Source organism: Vipera ursinii, assembly GCF_947247035.1.
Source record: "Vipera ursinii genome assembly, chromosome: 10".
Lineage (NCBI taxonomy): Eukaryota > Metazoa > Chordata > Lepidosauria > Squamata > Viperidae > Vipera > Vipera ursinii.
Window position 1 is genome coordinate 7,539,556 of NC_139520.1, and position 21,566 is coordinate 7,561,121.

Consider the following 21,566-nt stretch of genomic DNA (forward strand, 5'->3'; position numbering starts at 1 on the left):
CTGACCGGTGGCACCCTGAGGAGTCCCTCTCTGTGGGAACGCACAGGGCGGAGGGAAGTTGATGACGGCAGCAGGTGTTCCCTAAGGTACTCCGGACCCCTGCCATGTAGGGCTTTAAACACCATTACTAGTACCTTGAATCTCAAGTTGTGGTCATAGGTCCAAGACAGCCTGTGCCATTCTGAAGACATGGGCTGAAACAGGTTTGCAAATCATCATCTGTGGTTTAAATGGGGTAACTGAATTAGCAAAGCCCAAACAGAGGTGGGAGGCAGCTGGTCTGGAGATGGGCATGCACAGATGATAAGCAAGGATCTGAATCGGTCTGCATCCCCTAACCTAGATGTGTTTGGAGAGATTCCAGACCTCAATAACTTTTGGCCAAACATATCTGAAGGGTACAGTATCGGATTAAGGAAATTTTATTTAAATCATAAACAAACCACTGCCAAAATCAAAAACAGCCCAAATGTGCAGATGATGGGTCACAGGAATAGAGAACTGCAGAAACAGTAGCTGCTGGACAGAGCCGCCTAAAGAAGCTGTATTTGTATTTTTCATAACTTGTAGGTACGTGTCTACATGTATGCAAATTTAATGAAGATCTGCACAGTTTGTTCTATATAATAGTAGTTACTTAATTCTGCAGAGAGTTTGCTGAGTAGGCACTACTAGTGCTAGTCTCTGTTAGGGATGAGCTACCTCTTATTTGTAATTGTCCTGTTCTTCCCATTCCTGAAATCAAGAAGGGCTCAGTCCTAAGGTTCTAGATTTGTTGTAGGAGGAGTGGCAGACCCTGTGGTAGGAGTCAAAAGGGGAATCAGCCTAGAGTTTCTACATAGCCACAAATGGACTAAGTCAAAGCCCTCTTGAACGCCATTGACTTTTATGCAGCATCAAAATAGTGCTGAGACTTGAGTAGATGACCTACATACGTGAAATTCCAATTAAACTGATGCATAATTACTCGTTCACAGGAATCTACTCAACTCACAGTTAGCACTGAATGAGGAACTGCCTTGGGAATACCAGGGGGGATGGCTTGACTGGAAAGTCAACACAACTTCCTCATCTTGAAAAGAAAGTGGTAGATGATCTCTGCAACATGCCAAGAAATGGTGATTGCTTGGAATTAGTCACTCAGAGTCAAGCTTGAATGAGGATGTCTCTATTATTCTTCTCCCTTCCCTCCTTCACATCTGTGGTCCTGACTTTTGTCTACTTCCTTCCACATTTATGTGTAGGTGCCCGATACTGATTGCTTAAACCAAAGATTGGGTGTAGCTTTTAGTCTGACATGAAAAGCCCCGTTTTCTCTTTTCTTCCTTTGTTGGCTGGCCTACGGACTAATCTTTGTACGTGCACAGTTAAGCAATAGATAAGACCTTAAAACAAAGGAAGAATATTATTGCTCCACTGTGAAATTATTGAACCCAAGTGCTTGTAGGATAGTCTTCTACAGCCTTAATTTCACTTTTTAGAACTGAGTTGAGTGACAATAGAATAACTTCCCCCCCATTGGCAATCCTTTTCACGGTTCCTCCCATTTTCAGCCCCCAAAATGGAGGCAGTTCCTGCCTGTAGGAACATAAGCATGACCTGTCAACACGCCTTCGGTGTCTTCTGTTGACAAGGCCTACCTTGGCTCAAACAAGAGACAGTCAAAGCCCAAGTTTTGGTGTCCATCTCCACGTTTACATTCGGTTGGCTGTAAAGCAACAACATACAATGAGCAGCAGAAAATGCCCTTTAAACAAGGCGAGGCAAACCTTTTGCAGCTGCTGAGTGGCATAAAATGCGTGCTATAGTAGCATAAAGAGTGTAACACAAGGAGTTGCTTTGCTGCAAAGGGAAAAAAGACAGGTGCTGGCCCTCCGCCAGTCTCTGACTGGCTAAACACGCCACACGGCTTCTCTACACTCCCACTAAATGGCCAAAATCTCGTTTAACTGGTTTTGGAATCTGCTGTTCCATCACGTTTTCTCTCCTGGGCTCAAGCCTTTCATGTAGCTTAAGCTTTTTTAAAAAAAAACAACCAAAAAAAAACAGCGCTGCATCTTGACAAATGTAAAGAATGTTGCACAGGATGTTGTGTTCGCACTGGCCACAGCTCAGCCGAAGCCAGCAGGTTAAGGAATGTTTTAATGTAGAGGTAGTCCTCGACTTACGACTGCAGTTGGGCCCCAAAATTTCTGTTGCTAAGTAAGATATTTGTTAAGTGGACTTTTGCCCCCGTTCTATGACCTTTCTTGCCACAATTGTTAAGTGAGTCACCGCAGTTGTTAAGTTAGTAACACAGTTGTTAAGTGAATCTGGCTTCCCCATCGATTGGCTTGTTGGAAGGTCACAGAAGGGGACCACAGGACACTGCAACTGTTGTAAATGTGAGTCAATTGTCAAGCATCTGAATTTTGATTCCTTGACGATAGGGATGCTACAACGGTCATAAGTGTGAAAAACAGTCGTAAGTCACATTTTTCACTGCTGCTGTAACTTTGAATGGTCACTAAATGAGCAGTTGTAAGTCAAGGACCACCTGTACAGGCAGCCTCAGTAAGTGGGTTAGATCCTAATTCATTGAGGCTTTTGGTGGACTGTCAGGCCAGATTTGCATTCAAACCTCCATTTGGCATGAACTTCACTAAATAATCTTTGGTTACTGACTGAGTTTCAGGAGGAGACAAGCTTAAAACAAACACACACACACACACACACACACAGAGAGAGAGAGAGAGAGAGAGAGAGTCCGAGAAAGAAAGAAAGAGACAGAGAGAGAGACAGACAGACAGAGAGAGAGAGAAAGAGACAGTAAGAGAGAGAGTCAGAAAGAGACACACACAGAGAGAGAGACAGAGAGACAGTCTCAGAGAGAGAAAGAGAGAGAGAAAGAGAGAGAAAGAGAGAGAGAAGAGAGAGAGAGACTATAAAGCCCCAAGTTGTGGGTGCTCCAACACTGGAAGTTTTTAAGAAGAGACTGGACAGCTATTTGTCCAAAATGGTATAGGGTTTCCTGCCTGAGCAGGGGGTTGGACTAGAAGACCTCCAAGGCCCCTTCCATCATCATCATCATCATCATCATCATCATCATCATTATTATTATTATTATTATTATTAATTGTTGCAGCCTCTCCACAGCCATGTGGTCAGAATTTGGGAACCTGGCAACCAGCATGTATTTGCAGCATCCCATAGTTATGTGACTGCCGTTTATGGCAGCTTCCGCCAGTGAAGGTCAACAGAAGAAGATGAATTTGTTTAACGGCCACGTAATTCTCTTCAACTACATTGATTCACTTAACAACTATGGTTAAAACATGAGGCGTGACCCACTTAACAATCTGTCTTGCTTAGCAGTGCAAATTTGGGTCTCTGTTGTGGTGGTAAATCAAGGACTATCTGTAGGTGTGCTGGTAAGACACATCAATCAATCAATTTATTATTACAACCAAAGGACAACACATAAATTAAACGTTCAAATAAAACAAAACTAAACAGAACCAACACAAGAAGACCTAGCAATATATTACAATTAATGTTGTAATCAATGGGTGACCCAGGTCTGCCTAGTTTTACAGACAGTATAACAAAAACTAGCTACCTTCAGAAAAACTGAATCATACTGGCCTGACAAAATAAAATACATTGAGTATAGTCTAATGCTGGATAAAAACACGTAATAAAATTAATTATAAAAGATTATTTAAAAGATCTAAAATGTTTGTTTATATTTCTGGCGAATTCCCAATGCTGCTGTGCAGAATCTAGCCACCTGCATCGGGATCACCGCCTGCTCATCCTTAAGCAGCCACTGGAGATAAATACTTTCTGAATGACCAAGATACCTATCAATTATGGGGAGGATATGGTTTTTCCGAATAGCTCTAGAGAAGGAACATCAAAGGAGTATGTGTCCCATGGTCTCCACCTCTCCTGAGCCACAGGAGCAGAGTCTTTCAGCCAATGGTGTCTTTTTATACTTGCCGTACAGGGCGGCCGATGGAAACGCATGGCACCGTGCAAGTGAGAATGCTTTCCGGTGATCGGTAAGACACATGAAATCCTGTTTTACTGGAAAGCAAACATCACTATTTTTCAGTCAGGACTGTTTTCCTTGTTTGTTTGTTTGCCTGTTTATTGGCTTGCTTAAGGCTTTGGTGCTCAAGTCAAAAATAATTCTAAGCCTTAGTAAGTATAGATAGATGATAGATAGATAGATAGATAGATAGATAGATAGATAGATAGATAGATAGATAGATAGATAGATAGATAGACGGACATAGACATAGACATAGACATAGACATAGACATAGACATAGACATAGACATAGACATAGACAGATATAGATATATAGCCAGAAAGAAGGCTGTGAAAATATCTACAGATCCTTCCTGGACATAAACTGTTTCAACTTCTTCCCTCAAGATAACCCTATAGGCATTGCACACCAAAACAACTACACACAAGGACAGTTTCCCCCCCCCCCCCCCATGCCATCACTTTGCTAAACAGCTAAATCCCAAAACACTGTCAAACTACTTAGTAAGGCTGTATTATTCTTCTCATCTTTCCTGTTACCTAACTTCTTATGATGATAACTTTGTTGCTTATATCTTACGATTTATATTAATTGTTTTATTTAGTACCCTACTATGATTTGTTGCTTTTGCTTATTTAGTATCCTATGACTATCACTAAGTGTTGTATCTTATGATTTATTTTATGATCATGATTTATCACTTGTTGCCTGTATGCACCACTTGTTTGCTTATGCACTGGAGACAAATTCCTTGTGTATCCAAACACACTTGGCCAATAAAGAATTCTATTTTATAATACTACGGTATGTGTAACATTGAGAGCAGTTGTTCCCCAGCTTTACTGCAAGAAAGGTGTTTGGATTTGTTTGTTTTTTTCAATCAGCAAACAGAACATGGTTTCCAAGTACCTTTTGATCTGGTGGCTACCCAATAGATTTGAAACTGCTACATGAGCAGAAGGTAGGAATGTGCACACTTTGTGGTTGATTTCATTTATGGCACTTGTGTGATCTGATGGGTTTTAGGATAAGCACCTTATGTGAGACCCCAACTGTTGCAGTTTGTAAATCATGGTTTATGGCTTAGCAGGCAGTTTGAGCCCAGCCTTTGTGGTTTATTCAATGAATCAAAGTTCATTAAACCAGAGCTTGGTACTGTGCAAACTGGGATAATGAGAGAAAAAGAATAGTTTTAAGAAAATAAATAAGATGGAGAAGACTCCCCATTTTCTTCTTCAGTTTGAAGAAACTTTGAATTTTATGTGCTATAGCCCTGTGTCAGCTTGACCTCAGTGGCTGACGCTTCAGTTCTGCTTTCCACAAATTTTTCTAAGTCATTCTGTGTCTGCACTTCCTTCCCAAAATATATTTACCCTTCATTCAATTATTCTCAAAGTGCAAATTTTATTATGGCTAGCAGTTATAACATCAGTTTAGATGATGGGGGCTGAGGGCTACACTTGGAGTGGACAGTGGGGACCAAAATAATGCAGAATCACCTTTTTTTTGGTCTTGTTCTTCTGCTACATGGAGAGATCTGGAAAGAAGTTCAGAAAATCTATGCAATTGTTCAATCCTGATTCAAGCGTCTTTTCCTTACAAAGGGAACAATTGATCAGTGGAACAGCTTGCCTCCAGAGGTTATGGGTACTCCATCACTGGAGGGTTTCAAGAAGAGATTGGACAACCATTTTTCTGGAATAGTTTAGGGTTTCCTGCGTGAGCAGGGGGTTGGACTAGATGACCTCCAAGGTACCTTCCAACTCCGTCGTTCTGTATTCTGTTTGAATTCTCTCTATCCTAGGTCCAATAGAAGAGACTTCCAAATCTGATTATTTAAGCAATGTATTTCCTTGAGAGGGAAAAACACACACACACACCCCTTAATTCAAGGTACTAGTAATGATGTTCAAAGCCCTACATGGCATGGGTCCGGAGTACCTCGGGGATCACCTGCTGCCGGCGTCAACTTCCCTCCGCCCTGTGCGTTCCCACAGAGAGGGACTCCTCAGGGTGCCACCGATCAGAGAATGTCGATTGGTGGCCCCCAGGGGGAGATCCTTCTCTGTGGGCGCTCCGGAGCTATGGAACCAGTTACCGGTTGAGCTCCGGATGGCGCCCGATCTTCGCTCCTTTCGTCGCGATCTCAAGACGTTTTTGTTTGTACAAGCCGGCCTAGCCTGATGGGGGATTGGTGGGGTTTTTTATTCTTGTATTCTTAATATTATCTTTGGGGTTTTATAATTGTAATAAATCAATTGTTTTAAAATCGGGCAATTATTTAATTTTCTTTTAATATTTGTAACTTTGTATTTTATTCTTGCCCTGTGAACCGCCCTGAGTCCTCAGAGAGAAGGGCGGTATAGAAATATTATTAAATTAAAATTAAATTAATTCTAGTCATGAATATGTCTTTGCAAAACCGTAGAAATTAGTTCTGCTTCATGAAAATGACAGCGCAAACTTTCCCCCTTCCTTATCAATTCCCATTCTGTCCCTGTGCTCAAATAACAGCCGTTTACACACCCACAAAACAAACTCCAAGAAAGTGCAAGAGCCCAAATTATGTTTCTGTCAATATTGGCATCCAGACTGCTTCTCGGAGGGGAAGACTGCTGAATTTCAGTGTTTTGCCACGAGGCAGGCATTGCAGTGCACCCTTTTAAAAACTTGCACACAACTTTCAACCCTTGTTTGCTTCCATCTGTGAATTACTGCACTCTTTTCCAACAGTGCAGGGCTGGAGACCCTTTTGAAAGTTAAACCTATAAGGGTTACAAGGTGGTAATAAAACTGCTCATGCCTGAAATGCTAAAGAAAGAAAAAAAAATTGGGGGAAAGGTTGGTTTTCTTGCTTCTATCCAGAAACTACCATCTTTACTCTAGAATGAAGCCTAATGTAATCAAACCGGTCAGTCCTAGAGGAGATCAACCCTGACTGCTCTTTAGAAGGCCAGAAGGCCAGATCCTGAAGCTAAAACTCAAATACTTTGGCCACCTAATGAGAAGGAAGGACTCACTGGAGAAGAGCCTAATGCTGGGAAAGGCTGAGGGCAAGAGAAGAAGGGGACGACAGAGAATGAGGTGGCTGGATGGAGTCACTGAAGCAGTAGGCCTGAGCCTGAATGGACTCCAGAAGACGGTAGAGGACAGGAAGGCCTGGAGGAACGTTGTCCATGGGGTCGCGATGGGTCGGACACGACTTCGCAGCTAACAACAACAACAACAATGTAATCCTAGATAAAAAGCTCCATTGCCTGGAGCTAATTTAGAAATTGCAACTGGATATAGATCGTTCCTTGACATATGACAACAATTGAGCCCAAAATTTATGTTGCTAAGTGAGACAGTTGTTAAGTGAATTTTGCCCCATTTTACAACCTTTCTTGCCACGGTTGTTAAGTGAATCACCACAGTTGCTAAGTTAGTAACATGGTTGTTAAGTGAATCTGGCTTCCCCATTAACTTCGCTGGTGAGAAGATTGGCAAAAGTGACCACATGACCCCAGGACATGGCAACCGTCGTAAATATGAATCAATTGTCAAGTGTTTTAATTTTGATCACGTGACTATGGGGAGACCGCCACAGTCGCACATGTGAAAAATGGTCAGGAGTCACTTTTTTTCAGAGCCATTGTAACTTCGAACAGGCACTAGATGTACTGTTGTAAGTTGAGGATTACCTGTGTTTCCAACCCTATTAAGTTGTGAGATGGGAACTTAGGTTGCAGACTTGTAAGTGTGAATATTTTTCCCTTCCCTTTTCAGTTCAGCCAACTGGTTTCCAATGACCTGAAAGTTCTGGGAAGGAGCTCATACACTTTCTGCACCGATGGCCAGCCCCTTATTCGACAAGTTCTCCATCCAGAAGCATCCAAAAAGGTAAGCTACGAATGCAGGGATAGGCAACCTCGGCTCTTTTATGACTCATGGACTTCTGACTCAGGAATTCTGGGAGTTGAAGTCCATGAGTCATAAAAGAGCCGAGGTTGCCTACCCCTGTACTAATGGGATCCTGGCTATAACTCAGGACAACCCAGGGCTTGCTGATTTTCTGCTGGGATTCCCGGTGCCCTTCAAATCTGAAATTAACAATACAGTGAAACTAGCATGGCTAATGGCCGTAATAACTTGAAAATTATGGGCTACCGATTACAACACATCCTCTTCCTTTGAGTTTTATTTTATTGTGAAATCAACATTCAAGCTCAACCCTTTTTTAAAAAAAAAATCCTCTATGTCAGTGTATCTTAACGTTGGCAGTTTGAAGATGTTTGGACTTCAACTCCCAGAATTGCCCAGCCAGATGGCTGGGGAATTCTGGGAGTTGAAGTCCACATATGTTCAAATTGCCAACATTAAGAAACACTGCTCTTCATTTTACCTTTTTCCCAACTGGACACAAGAACTCTAATTTCTTTAGATCATACAAATAAGGCACTACAAAAAACACACCCTTGACTCTTTTTTAATCTAGCATAAGATCATGACTTCTTCAAGTCAAACTGAAGAACTCCTTGTGACTTATGCAGATCATAAATCAAGGAAACTATGCATCCGAGGTTTGCTATTTCCTTCTTCTGGGGATATATATTTTTTTTCAACTTTTCAGTGTGGTTCACAGCCCTAGGATGTCCTTACAGGCCTGGAGTAGCACTTGAACAAGACTGACTTCAGTGAACTTTTCAAAATTACACAAGCACAGACATATTGGTAGAATCAGTGCTTATTTTGTAAAAGAAAAAGGTGCCGCAACTCACATGTGTCATACAACCCGCCTTGCCTACCCTACAAGGTTCCATCCAAAAAAGGTGCCGGAACTCGGTTCTGAGCGTTCTATGAGAAAAAAAGCCCTGGGTAGAATGTATAGATAAGTGCCCCCAGTCTGGCTAGTTTTAAGGCAATAGGATTAGCATAACTTTTGGCTAAGCTTTCTAATTTGCAAGCGAAAAGAGTTTTTGAGTTGAAGACTGGTGTTTCTATTGATGATCCACAGAAAAAACATCTTTGTTACTGTCTTCAAACATATTCTAAATACTAGAAGAATCCATGACACATTGCATCTAATGGAATCAGTTCAGTGGTGCTGATTTTGATTGAATTAAGATTCTATATTTAGTCTAATTTAACTAGCGTAATGGTCTTAATCTTCTCTAACATCCCTTTGTTTCCTTCTCCCATCCAGGAACACTTGGGAATTGCAGTTTTAAATTATTTTATTTTTTTTATTTATTTTAATTCCATTTATATCCCGCCCTTCTCCGAAGACTCATTCTATGTTTTATGTTTCTATCTTTGCTGATAATTTGACAAATTATAGTTCCTAAAATACTAATGGGCAGATCAGATTTATAATAGAAATGTGAGCTAAGCACCTAGAAAGCCTTACACAAACAGAAATTTGAATGCACCATTAAAAAAATTGTTTCCATTTACAGCTTTATTTTCATATGAAAGGCACCTGTAATCTAGATTTGTAGGAAAACTTAATTTAATCATTCTGACTTGAAATTAATCCCAAGCACCTTTGACTGAAACAATCATTATCTATCACTCCTCTGTTCATTCAACCATCCTTTTCCTTCCTCTGTTTCTCTGAGGTGCACACGATTTCACGTAATATTTTGAATGTGAAACACTTCGAGCTTGAAAGGGGCTCATCTGAACATATTGGAAGGGTTTGGAGAGAGAAACCAACCACCCCTTAGTAGCAAATTCAAGATGTTTTGCCTACTATTAAGGGCAAAGCTGCTTAGTCCTTTCCTTTTGCTTGGAGTAGAACATATTGGTTAATGATTGGCAAATAAATTGCAATGAAAGGGTTTCCATGTTGCTCACTTTGAAAGAGCTTTATGGGACAAACTTGGGGAGAATCAAGGTCCAGGTTCTGGAATGTTCCAAGGGATTTCCATGAATGCTCTACATTATTTTCGTCTATCTATCTCTCCATCCATCCATCCATCCATCCATCCATCCATCCATCCATCTATCCCCCATCCTGCCTGCCTTTATTATTTTTACAAATAACTCAAATAGGCAAACAAATCCAACACACCTTCGTCCTATTTTACCCCACAAAACAATCCTGTGAAGTGGGCTGGGCTGAGAACAAATGACTGGCCCAAGGTATCTATCCAAGTTTCATGGCCAAGGTAGGACTAGAACTCATGGTCTCCAGCTTTTAAGTCTTCTGCCTTAACCACTAGACCAAACTGGCTCTCTTTTGTAAAAAAAATTAAAATAAAAAAAATCAACCAGTAACACAACGAATGAATTCAAGTAGAGATTGGGCAACTCTGGAGGAGTTGAACTCACGGTCTCACAGTTTAGCCTGGTGTTAAACTGCTAGACTCAGTTGGTTCCAAATATTCATTATCTCCTTTTTATGTTACCCCCATTACAGAATCTTCTGCTGTCCGACTGTTTTTATTCATTTTATGATCTACGGAAAGAATTTCATGACTGCTATCCCAGCTCAGCCGCCGTGAAGGATCAAACTATACAATCTATGGCAGAATGTATCCTTTGCAAAGTTGTGTCATAAGCAAAGTGGGATTTCTGACCTTCCAGTAGTTGTTAAGTGACAAGCCCTTGGCTAGGCTGGTTGGCTCATGCTGAGAGTTGTAATTCTGTCATAGCCAATACACTCCAGCTTCTCTACTTCCGACCTCCCTTTTTTTTCTAACACAGGGATATTTTGAAGCATGAAGTGGGCTCTGGGTGCTACCAAGTCTTAATCCGAGTCTGTCAAAATGCAGATGCATTCATCATAAAGATGAAGTTGGTCTAAACATCAGTGCTATCAAGCGTTGTAGATAAATGCAACAGTACCTAGGAAAGCCTCAACACACATAATCTTTTACTCACAGTGGAAATCATTTTGTTAAAAATATGAAAAGAAAGCACAGATGTGCATAAAATACTCATAGGCAAGCTTTTTGTCTTTGCAAATCCTGGAAAGAAAGGATCCTGGAACTGTGGGATGCAGGGAACGCTGTGCAACGAAAGCTTCTTAGCCACATGAAGTCAGGATCACATCAAAGCAAAATCAAAGCCTACCAGAGAGAAAATCGTGTCAGACCAGGATCAGCTGGCAGATAGTCCCTTAGGGTCCCTAGCTAGTGAAGGCGAGGGATCTAGGGTCCAAACCATAAACATCCCTGTTTATTTTATTTTATTTATCAAATTTATTGGCTGCTCATCTTTCCACAAGTAACTCTGGGCGGCTTACAATATTAAAAAGTAAAACTATACAAATGGAACACTACAAAACTATAAAATGTAAAATGCAAAGTACGATCGCTAAAAGCTGGGGGAGGGAGCCCCTAGGGTGAGGAGGAGGAAGGTAGCAATCTGATATTAAACTATAAGCCCACCTCCAACATCAACCCTCTCCTTTGGAGCCCCAGGCCAAGTGGTGGAGCCAGGTCTTTAAGCTCTTACAGAAGGTGAGGCCGGTGAGAGAAGACCTCACTCCCAAAGACAAGATGTTCCAGATAACAGGCGCAATGCCAGAGAAGGTCCTTCTCCTGGAATTTCCTGGCCAATAGGGCCCGCACCATGCCTCCTAGGTCAGCAAGGGTGGGACAGGCCAGTTTCAGTGGGATGAGATGGTCCCTCAAGTCTCCTGGACCCAGGCCGTGCAGAACTTTAAAGATGTTTACCAGCACCTTGGCTTGTACCTGGAAGCAAGCTGGCAGCCTCTGTAGCTCATGGAACAGTGGTGTTTCATGGGCCACACTTGGGGCCCCAAGAACTGCCCACAGTTCGTAAGCATCTCTGTGGTTGGTGAAATCCTTTCCCAGTCTTTTCTTAAACTTATCACCTAGATGTCGGCTATGGGATAGATGAAAGCGAGGAGGACTTTGGAGTATGGCAAGTGAAAGCCATGGTAGCCATTGTTTTCAGCATGCTTCCCGATACGTGCAGTAAGTGAAAATCTGAGTCTCATGCTGGGCCTGTTTTTCTCCTCCATCAGAAGCATCTTGTCTCTCCTTGGTGTATGCCCAGGCTCTTTCACCTCTTCATTTCGGTCTGTTGCAGATCACAGGTTTACCACCCCAGAAACAGTGAAGTACAAGTACGAAACAGGACCCTGGTAAGTGTTTTTCCCCTCATAGGATGGCACCAAATGGAAGCTGGATGGGTGGTGGTGCTGGCGGCGGCTGAGATGACTCTGGAGTACCTGGAGCCTGGTTTTAATCTTGTTTCCAGCCTTTTATTCCTGGGAGGGGAAAAACCAAGGATAGCATGGAAACATCCCCACTTATCTTAAACTTTGTAGAAAACCCAAAGTTTTGGACCTTGGTCACCATTTTTCCTTCCTTCATATTTGATTTCCCCCACACACACACAGGGCTTCCTAAATGCCAAACATGATAAACGTATTGCTTTTGGGAGACAACACAAAGGGTGACCTTTAGAGAAATATGCAAGAATCTAGGCTAAGAGGCCAAAGCATTCTTTAAGCTCTGGGAAACAAGATAATAGCATAAAAGCAGTTGAGGGAAAGGTCTTCCTGATTTGTTATTGTAATCCGGCTCAATAAAGTGTTCTTCTGGTTTTCCTGTGGAGTTGATTTTCTGGTTTGGTCTACCTGGTTGGTCTGACACTTACTTGGGTCTTCCACTGTTGTACAACACATTGGGCTAAAAGTTTTCTCCAACAATTTTGGATTGGTTTCTGCCAAGGGCTGTGAATATTATTGCAATACAGGCTGTGCATGGACAAGAGTTCATATTTTCTCAGTTTTTTTGTTATTTTTTATCTGTTTATTTGGAATAGTGTCCAATAGAATTTTCATGAAAAGTATATGGAATAGGAATAGGAATAGGAATAGGAATAGAATAGAATAGAATAGAATAGAATAGAATAGAATAGAATAGAGAATAGAATAGAATAGAATAGAATAGAATAGAATAGAATAGAATAGAATAGAATAGAATAGAATAGAATAGAATAGAATAGAATAGAATAGAATAGGCAATGGGATATAGAATAGAATAGAATAGAATAGAATAGAATAGAATAGAATAGAATAGAATAGAATAGAATAGAATAGAATAGAATAGAATAGAATAATGGAACTGCCTGTTGAGGACTGCCTGTAGTATGGTAATAAAGAATTGTGTCAGATTAATTGCTGATTTGTATTATCCTCTCTTTCTTTTTGTAGTAGTAAATCAGAAGCAGTGGACAACGAAACGGTCATACGTGCCCGAGGGCTTCCATGGCAGTCTTCGGACCAAGACATAGCTCGCTTTTTCAAAGGCCTTAATATTGCCAAGTAAGAAAGTTGCCGATGGAGATTCTCGATCATCCAGGTCATGGTTGTCCCAAAGGTGTTATTTTTCCAAAAGGCAACTGGACTTTCTTGGTGTTTTCTTTGAAAACATTTCACTTCTGATCCAAGAAGAATTAAAGAAGCTTCTTGGATGAGAACTAAAATGTTTTCAAAGGAAACACCCAAACACTTTGGGACAAGTAAGAAGATTGGGTTAATGCTGTCTGTTTCTAGCTGGATATCAAGGACCATTTTACTCTTCTGTTGCTACAAGTCCTTGTGTCTTCTGCCTTGGTGATCTTAGATGTAGAGAATTCAGGGCGAGAGTTTCGTATGTAAAATTTGGGGACCCTCACAAATCAGTGTGGACAACAAACCTCTGAAAAACATGAAAAGTTGCTGGGTGATGTCTTTATCTAGAACCATTGATGTCAAGACGAGAATGTTGTTATGTTCAGCTTTCTGCAGTCAAGACAGACAAGGAAATAGCTGCTGTTTCTTCCAAAATCTGGAAGGAACAAGCTCTTTTAGATTAGGTATAATCGCATACCAACAGAACTAACTGACTCTGCATTCAGCCCACAAATTCTGTCTTGGGGCTGATTTCCAACTGCTGATAAGGTCATTGTGGTTTAACAATCTGGCTTAAGTTTTGTACTGTCTCAGTACTTTGCCACCCCCACATTTTTATAATCTGATGTCCTGAAGATTTCAACATTTCAAGTTGTTTTGGTTAATTCTAATTAAGCCAACGCAAAGCTGTGATCTTGTTCATCAGTTTCATTATGATTGCTTTTTATAGGCTTCTGGAAGTTCCAATTCTTTGTCCTGTCCCCCCACCCCCCCAGTACCCCCTCACAATGGTTTAAACACACTAAAAGCCATTTTTAGCTTTTACATAGTTGGAGAAGGACTATTTCCTCACAAAATACTTGAAATGGACATCTAGAGCTGAGAGAATTTCACTACAATTTAAACCCTATCTTCCTAACTCACATTCATTGCCTCCTCTTTGAATGAGATGGAAGTAATTTTAATTTGCAACCTCACAGCTCTTCCTAGTGATTTGAGAGCGCATCCCATTGATTATTAATATAAGAGGTACAATTTTATTATTTTTATTGCACCGTTATTGTGTGTGGCTTTGGAGCAGGATTGAAATCTTACCATCCAAGACCCAGTTGCCTCAATAAGCTTATCCAGATCTTAAAAAATGACGCCACTTTGGAAGAAAGCTGGACATGGTCTAGTTCATTCTCTCTGGGGGTGTCCTTGCTTCCCCTTTCTTTTAGAGGTGGTGTGGCTTTGTGCCTCAATGCTCAAGGAAGGCGAAATGGAGAGGCATTGGTGCGGTTTGTCAGCTCTGAACAGAGAGACCTGGCTCTGGAGAGGCACAAGCATCACATGGGAAGCCGATACATTGAGGTAGTTTACTTAGCTGTGATTGATTAATTATAACTAAATAATTCAATGTGATATATTGGGTGTGTGCAAAGAAGATGTAACAGTCATTGACTTGTTTCCTATTTATTGAAATACTTTACATGGCTGTCCATCTCACTACCATCTTTCTGGACAGCTGACAATGAATGAAGACTGAAATTATAATAAAAAAAATCAATGTCTTATATGCCAGGAGGCCAAATAAATCATTCCAGCTTATGATCAATAATAATCACAAAGCAAAAATGGAAACCAACTAAGAGACCTTCCCTATCATACCTGACCAATAGCATGAAGGAACAACCAAGACTTTATCATGACTAATTGGATAAGGGCCATCCAAATCTCCAACTACCTTCCCTTTGTATACTGGTTCTACTGCCAATAAGATCGCATTGAAGGGATATGGAGTGTGACCATCCTGTCAATTACTGGTGGGTCAAAGAGAAACATTCAGAGTGATCCTACAAATAATTTGGCCCTTGGCCATACAGGGCTTTATTATGATAGCTATAATCTTAAACTACACTTGGGAACGTGATGGAAGCTAATTCCTCTTCTTGAGCAGTGGTGTTATATGAATGTTTTATAGATGAATTAAATATACATTTACACGAGTACTTCTAAATCTACAAAATAAATGTTCTCAAGATCTCCTGATGTTCCATTTTCCTTATGGAGCACTGATCTGGTAGTTCCAGGTGGTATCACACACCACTTCTGGAAAGCTAGATTGGTGTGGTCTGGAGGAGAAGTATCCCAAGGTCTTCCCAAATATTATGTCCTAATAAATCTAGATTTATAAAGGGTATCTTGTGTCATTTTAAAGACAAATGTGTATATTATGCTAACGTAACTCATCAAACATCTTGATATCTGTCACAACTATTGTCTTTGCCTTATTTTGTTTCAGGTTTACAAAGCCATGGGAGAGGAATTCCTGAAAATTGCTGGTGGTGAGACCTTTAGAATAAAACCTATTAAGCTTGTGATCCAAACTGTATTGCGAGAAGATCTTTTTAAGCGGCTATAAGAAATAATATAAAAGCCGACATACCAAAATTCCTTTTTGGTTCCTCAACATGGACATCACCAGGTTTGGGCTGGGGGATGGTATACAAGTATCTTATTGTTAGCTAAATAGTTGGGAGTTGATTGAACAGATTCAGAGATGGAGAAAGTTGTTTCAAATAGACCAGAGCCAGGAGACCAAGTGTTTGATAATGGCTTTGTTGGTGTGACTTAATGAACTAGCCAACTATACTTTAGCTTACCATGCTGTGCAAACTCAGATTAATGATTAGTGATTAGTTTCAGAACCGGAAACTAATCACTAATCATTCATCTGAGTTTGCACAGCATGGTAAGCTAAAGTATAGTTGGCTAGTTCATTAAGACATGCCAACAAAACCATTGACTCAATTCTGTAAGCTAACCACAGACAGGTGTATTGTTTATTTATTAGATTATATCTCGTCTTTCATTTGTACGACCCATCATAGTACATGTTTTGTTCTCTTCTTCTAATATCCTTAGAATAACAACCCTGGAGATGGGTTGGGAGGATTGGCTCAAAGTCACCCAATCAGCTTCTGTGCCTCAGGGAGGACTAGAATTCACAGCCACCCATCTCCTCATCCAGCACCTTCACCATTATACCAAAACCTAGAACTAGAAAGAATTCTCAATTTCCAATTTAAATTTGCAATGTTTTCTTCCTCAGGGTTAAGTATAGGACATAAGCTTAATGGTCATCTCTTCTGCGTAGGCACCTCCAATGAAGTTGCCCAGTTCCTCTCCAAGGAGAACCAGGTTATCATCCGGATGCGGGGCCTCCCTTTCACCGCAACACCCGAGGATGTGCTGGGCTTCTTGGGCCCTGAGTGTCCCGTCACTGGCGGCAAGGAGGGCCTCCTCTTTGTCAAGTATCCAGATGGCCGGCCAACTGGAGATGCCTTTGTGTTATTTGCTTGTGAAGATTATGCGCAGAATGCTCTTAAGAAACACAAGGAGATCCTGGGCAAACGCTACATCGAACTCTTCAGAAGCACAGCAGCTGAAGTCCAGCAGGTTGTAGTAGATGCTGAATTCTGGGCCTTTGGGTCTCTTTCACCTTTCTTCATTGGGCCTCTCTAGGGCTAAGAGTCACAAGGAACTGGTGCAGAGATCCAGGAGGAATGAGAGTTGTTTAATCCTAGGATAGGACATAAAACAACCTTTGGAAGTTATCCACTGATGTTCAGGGCGATGAAATGAGTTGGATGATTTTTCTTCACTTCTCCAGAGGAGAAGTCAGCCCCAGTAGGAAAACCAAACCATGAAATCAGCTCCACAGGAAGACTTAACACTCCTTTTAATTGAGATTAGCTATAATAAGAGAATCTGGCATGTCTGATTATGTTGTACTTCCTACTGCTACCATTTATAATTCAGTGACAGGAAGACGTCTGTCTGAGCCACTTCTGAACGTTATCTCATAGTTCCAGAGTTAAAAGATGTTCCAGCCCTTTTGCCTTGCTAACAGTTCCTATGTATTTCCAGCAAGGTCATCTTCCCTACTCTCCAGAGGGGAAACTTCTGCCCCAGTTTATCAAGGGCAAAAGCTCTTCCCCTTCACATCACCAGGAGGAATTCCTCACGATGTCTTCACTTAAGCCACGAAGCATAGTTTCCAAGCCAGAATAGCTAAAGGCATTCATTGCAGTAGTCCATACACACAGTATCGTGCCTTAGCGTGATAACCTGGCCCTACTGTTTTGTTAGGATTCTTTCTGTTCACGCTTTTTTGCAAAGCGCTTCAAGCAGAGGTGGTGACATCATTTGATTTCATCCTTCTGATTCCAAATAGGGAATATAATCAACAGAGAGAGGGCCAATCAAGGATTCCCCATTCACAGAGATAGCAAATTAGTCTTCTCGGAAGAGGAGAGAAGGCAATCAAGGCTGAATTCCAGAGAAGGCAGTCATCTACACCTTTTCCAACAAAATTGCAAGCAAGGATCCCTTGGCACCACCTTAAAGCCTGGTTGGTTTCCTTGTGGCAACCGCCTTCCAGGCAGACTGGGGGAAGGTTGACCAGGTGGTCTGTAATCAACTTTAGGGCAATAGTGTCTCAGACAGCTGGCTGGTCTCCAGTTACTTCTCTCTGATGGTTGTCTGTTGGGCAAAGCCAAGAGGGACTTACTAGAAATATTCCCGGTGAGATTTGAAAAGCCAGGAGTTTGTTTGTGTGCGTGCGTGTGTGTGTGTGTGTGTGTGTGTGTGTGTATGCAGGGATTTCTCCAAGCTTATTATTTTAACCAGATGGAAGCTTTTGCTTGTGCTGCAAAGGAAAGTCTGAATGTCTTTGTAACAGAAGCAGAGACCTTCCTGAATCAGCTCGAAGCAGTCGCACAGACCAAAGGGGTGGGCTTTAAGGAATGGCTGCATTTGCACAGGGCTTGCCTTTGTGTGTGATCTCCAGGCAGGATTATTTATTTATTTTTTAGCTGCGGGTCGCTCCTTAAGATAACCCAAGAGCCTCGAAGTGATCCACAAGCCCCAGATTGCAGTCTACAGAGGCTTGTTCGTCTTGTTTATTAAATTTATATCCTGCCCACCTTGCGAGCTGGGGTGTTTTCCAAGTACAGTTTCTGCAAATTGCAGGGTTTCCTGCCATTTTAATATGGGGAAGAGATGACAGACTTAGGGTGAGCACAGTAATAAGCTTAGCAGCTACAAAACAAAAGAGTGCACACACAGAGACACACACATAATCAACCAGGGCCCGTCTGAGTGACGAAACCCCACAGAATGCTGAAGTGCTCAACCTCCAAAAGGACAATGCAAACTTCATATTAATACAGAAATAAAAGTGCTTTGATGTGAGATAGGAACCACGTTTGGGGGGGATCGCTGGGATAGGGGGTGAAGAGAAGAGGAAGGAGGCCCTGATTTTTTTCATAGCTTCAGCTTGCATTGTTCTGGCAAAACCCCTCCACACACACACCCCAAAAAAGCTATCTTTTGCACTGGGTACAAGGACGGCTGATGCAAATGGGGGCAAGAGGAGAAATCTGCCAGAAAACAATTGAATGGTGCAATTCCTTCCTGCCCCTGTTTTAATGATCCATCTGTGAAAAGTAGCTCAGGGTCCAGCGTGTATTGCCCAGCATCTAAGAAGGAATTCTGCACTAGGAAACACTATTTAAAGTTCTTCCCTCTCCCCTCTGGGTTAAGAATTAAACGTAGGCCAGACGGTTAGCCCATCTGGAAGTGTACTGCTAAGGAAAGCTGATCTGCTGGCTTCTTCAGCAATTAAAACAGTTACTGAACCAGCTCATCTTAATGCAGCAAGATCAGAGGCAGCCTTTTCACCTTGCGTGTGCTGCAGTTTTTAAGCCAGGTGTCTGGATTAGCCATTGCTGGCATTTGTTTCGGCTGGACCCGTTTATCCTAGTTGCCTGAACTGAGGTCACTCAACTATGAGCGGTTTAGTAACCTATTGATACAGGGAGCCCTCAGCTATTCATTTAATGACTGAAATTACGACCACACTGGAAAAGTGATTTGTGATCATTTTTCACATGACTGTTCCAGCATCCCTGTGATCACATGATCAAAATTTGGATGCTTGGCAACTGGCATGTATTTACGACGGTTGCAGTGTCCCAGGTCATGTGATCCCCTTTTGCAGCCTGATGAGCAAAGCCAATGGGGAAGCCAGATTCAGATTTAGAATAGAATAGAGCTGGAAGGGACCTTGGAGGTCTTCTAGTCCAGCCCTCTGCTCAAGCAGGAGAACCTATGCCATCTCAGACAGGTGATTGTCCAGTCTCTTCTTAAAAACATCCAGTGATGGGGCGCCCACAATTTCTGGAGGCAAAGCTGTTCCACTGGTTAATTGTCCTCACTGTCAGGAAGTTTCTCCTTAATTCCAGGTTGCTTCTCTCCTTGGTCAGTTTCCAACCATTGTTTCTCGTCCTTCCCGCTGGTGCTCTGGTGAACAACCAGGCCCCCTCTGCCTCGTGGCAGTCCCTCAGATTCACTGAACAACTGTGTCAATCACTTATCAATTGTGATGATTCCCTTATCGACCGTGGCAAGAAAGGTCATAAAATAGGGCAACGCTGACTTAAGAACTGCCTTAGCTTAACAATGGGGTTCAGTTGTGGTCATAGGCTGAGGACAGCCCTCGTCCACCTCCAAAGAGCTCTTCTGTTCTCATTCTTGGTGAACATTCTCCTTCCTCCAGGTTCTCAACCGATACATGTCGGCCCCCCTGATTGCTACTCTTCCTGCCCCCATCGTCCCGGTCATCCCTCCTCCTTACACCATCGCTGCTGGCAGCGTGCGAGACTGTGTCCGCCTCCGTGGCCTGCCTTACACAGCTGGGATAGACGACATTCTGGAGTTCATGGGCGACGCAACTGGGGACATCAAACCGCATGGAGTTCACATGGTCCTCAACCAGCAAGTATGAACATGTTCCATGTCCTCAAACTTTGGGAGCCGTTGGCTTCAAACAGGTGCTTAGAACCTGGGATGGGGTATCGCACAGAGGGGCTGTCCTAGGGATAGACTACAGCGCCCATAAACCAGAAGGTGGTCATGATGGCGTTTTCTGCCATCCCGTGAGCCTCAGCTTCCTTTTGTCCTTTTTCTGGACAGCTGGGTCCATTTTTTTAAGGAAGGGATCCATAATTGCTTCCCTCCTCCCAAAAAAATGTGTTGGTGAAGTTTATGAGATCTTCGAGGTTTTTTGAAATGATCAGCGCTAGTTTATCCCAAAGGCGCTTTCCCAAAGGCAAACGCAAGTAGATAAATAGGTACCACTTCAATGGGAAGGTAAGCACATTTCATCTGCCTCAGCGTATAATCATGCTGGCCATGTGACCACAGAAGTGTCTTTCAGACAATGTTGGCCCCTTCAACTAAGAAACAGAGATGAGCACCAGCCACTAGAGTCGGACACGACTGCGTAGAACTGCTTTCCCTTGATGTTAACACAATCTTGCAAATCTGAAAGTACGGTTTTCTCTCATCTTCTGAAGGTCCCTCTCGCTCCACTCAGTGTCCGCTGTGGGCTTTGCTGTCTCTTATCTGACCATGCACTTCTTCGCTCTATCTCTCGAGGTCTTTCTCACATTCCCCCCCCCCCACACACACACACACCAGCAGCATGGGCTACAGGCTGGAGATAATTAGGGTGGCAGGCCATCTCTTTGGAAAAGTGATTGAGCCAGTCTGGAATGCTGAATGTAGGTTTGTTGCTCTCTGCTTCGCAAGGCACTACTAGCCAATATTTTTCTTTCTTTCCTTCTTTCCAGGGCCGGCCCTCTGGTGATGCCTTTATCCAAATGAAATCTTCTGACCGAGCCTTTTTGGTAGCCCAGAAGTGTCACAAGAAAATGATGAAGGACCGTTACGTGGAAGTCTTCCAATGTTCAGGAGAGGAGATGAATTTTGTCTTAATGGGTGGCACTTTAAACCGTAGTGGCTTGTCTCCGCCCCCTTGTAAGTTACCATGTAAGTCTCCAGTCCTTCGCGTGCTGTGTGCTGCTCCGGGTTGACACGCTGGTAGGTGCTGTGGGGCAGCAGAATCTGGCCCATTTCTTTTGGGGTCCACCCCTCCCCCCCCGATCAGGAATCAGCTTTCTGGGGAGGGCAGGGGACCGCAAGCTGGGCGAAAATGAGATATGATTGGCTTTTCTCAAAGCTGTTCACAGTACGGAGGTGCCAATGTGGGCAATCAGTTCCAACACTGCTTTTCAAACAGGGATTGATTTTGCTTCCAGTTGGCTTGTGGTGTGTTGCTAGAATCA

The 21,566-nt window shown here is 42.4% G+C and overlaps 1 protein-coding gene across 1 annotated transcript in view; it reads left to right on the plus strand.

Annotated features, from left to right (window-relative positions):
* Positions 1-21,566, plus strand: part of ESRP2 (epithelial splicing regulatory protein 2) — a 57,259-nt gene that overhangs the window by 20,999 nt on the left and 14,694 nt on the right. The window contains exons 4-13 of the mRNA XM_083370466.1: positions 7,806-7,919; positions 10,441-10,555; positions 11,867-11,965; positions 12,081-12,135; positions 13,213-13,323; positions 14,613-14,745; positions 15,677-15,719; positions 16,532-16,833; positions 19,997-20,218; positions 21,072-21,270. Of these exons, the coding sequence (XP_083226592.1) occupies positions 7,806-7,919; positions 10,441-10,555; positions 11,867-11,965; positions 12,081-12,135; positions 13,213-13,323; positions 14,613-14,745; positions 15,677-15,719; positions 16,532-16,833; positions 19,997-20,218; positions 21,072-21,270 (1,393 nt within the window). The remainder of the gene's footprint in view (positions 1-7,805; positions 7,920-10,440; positions 10,556-11,866; positions 11,966-12,080; positions 12,136-13,212; positions 13,324-14,612; positions 14,746-15,676; positions 15,720-16,531; positions 16,834-19,996; positions 20,219-21,071; positions 21,271-21,566) is intronic.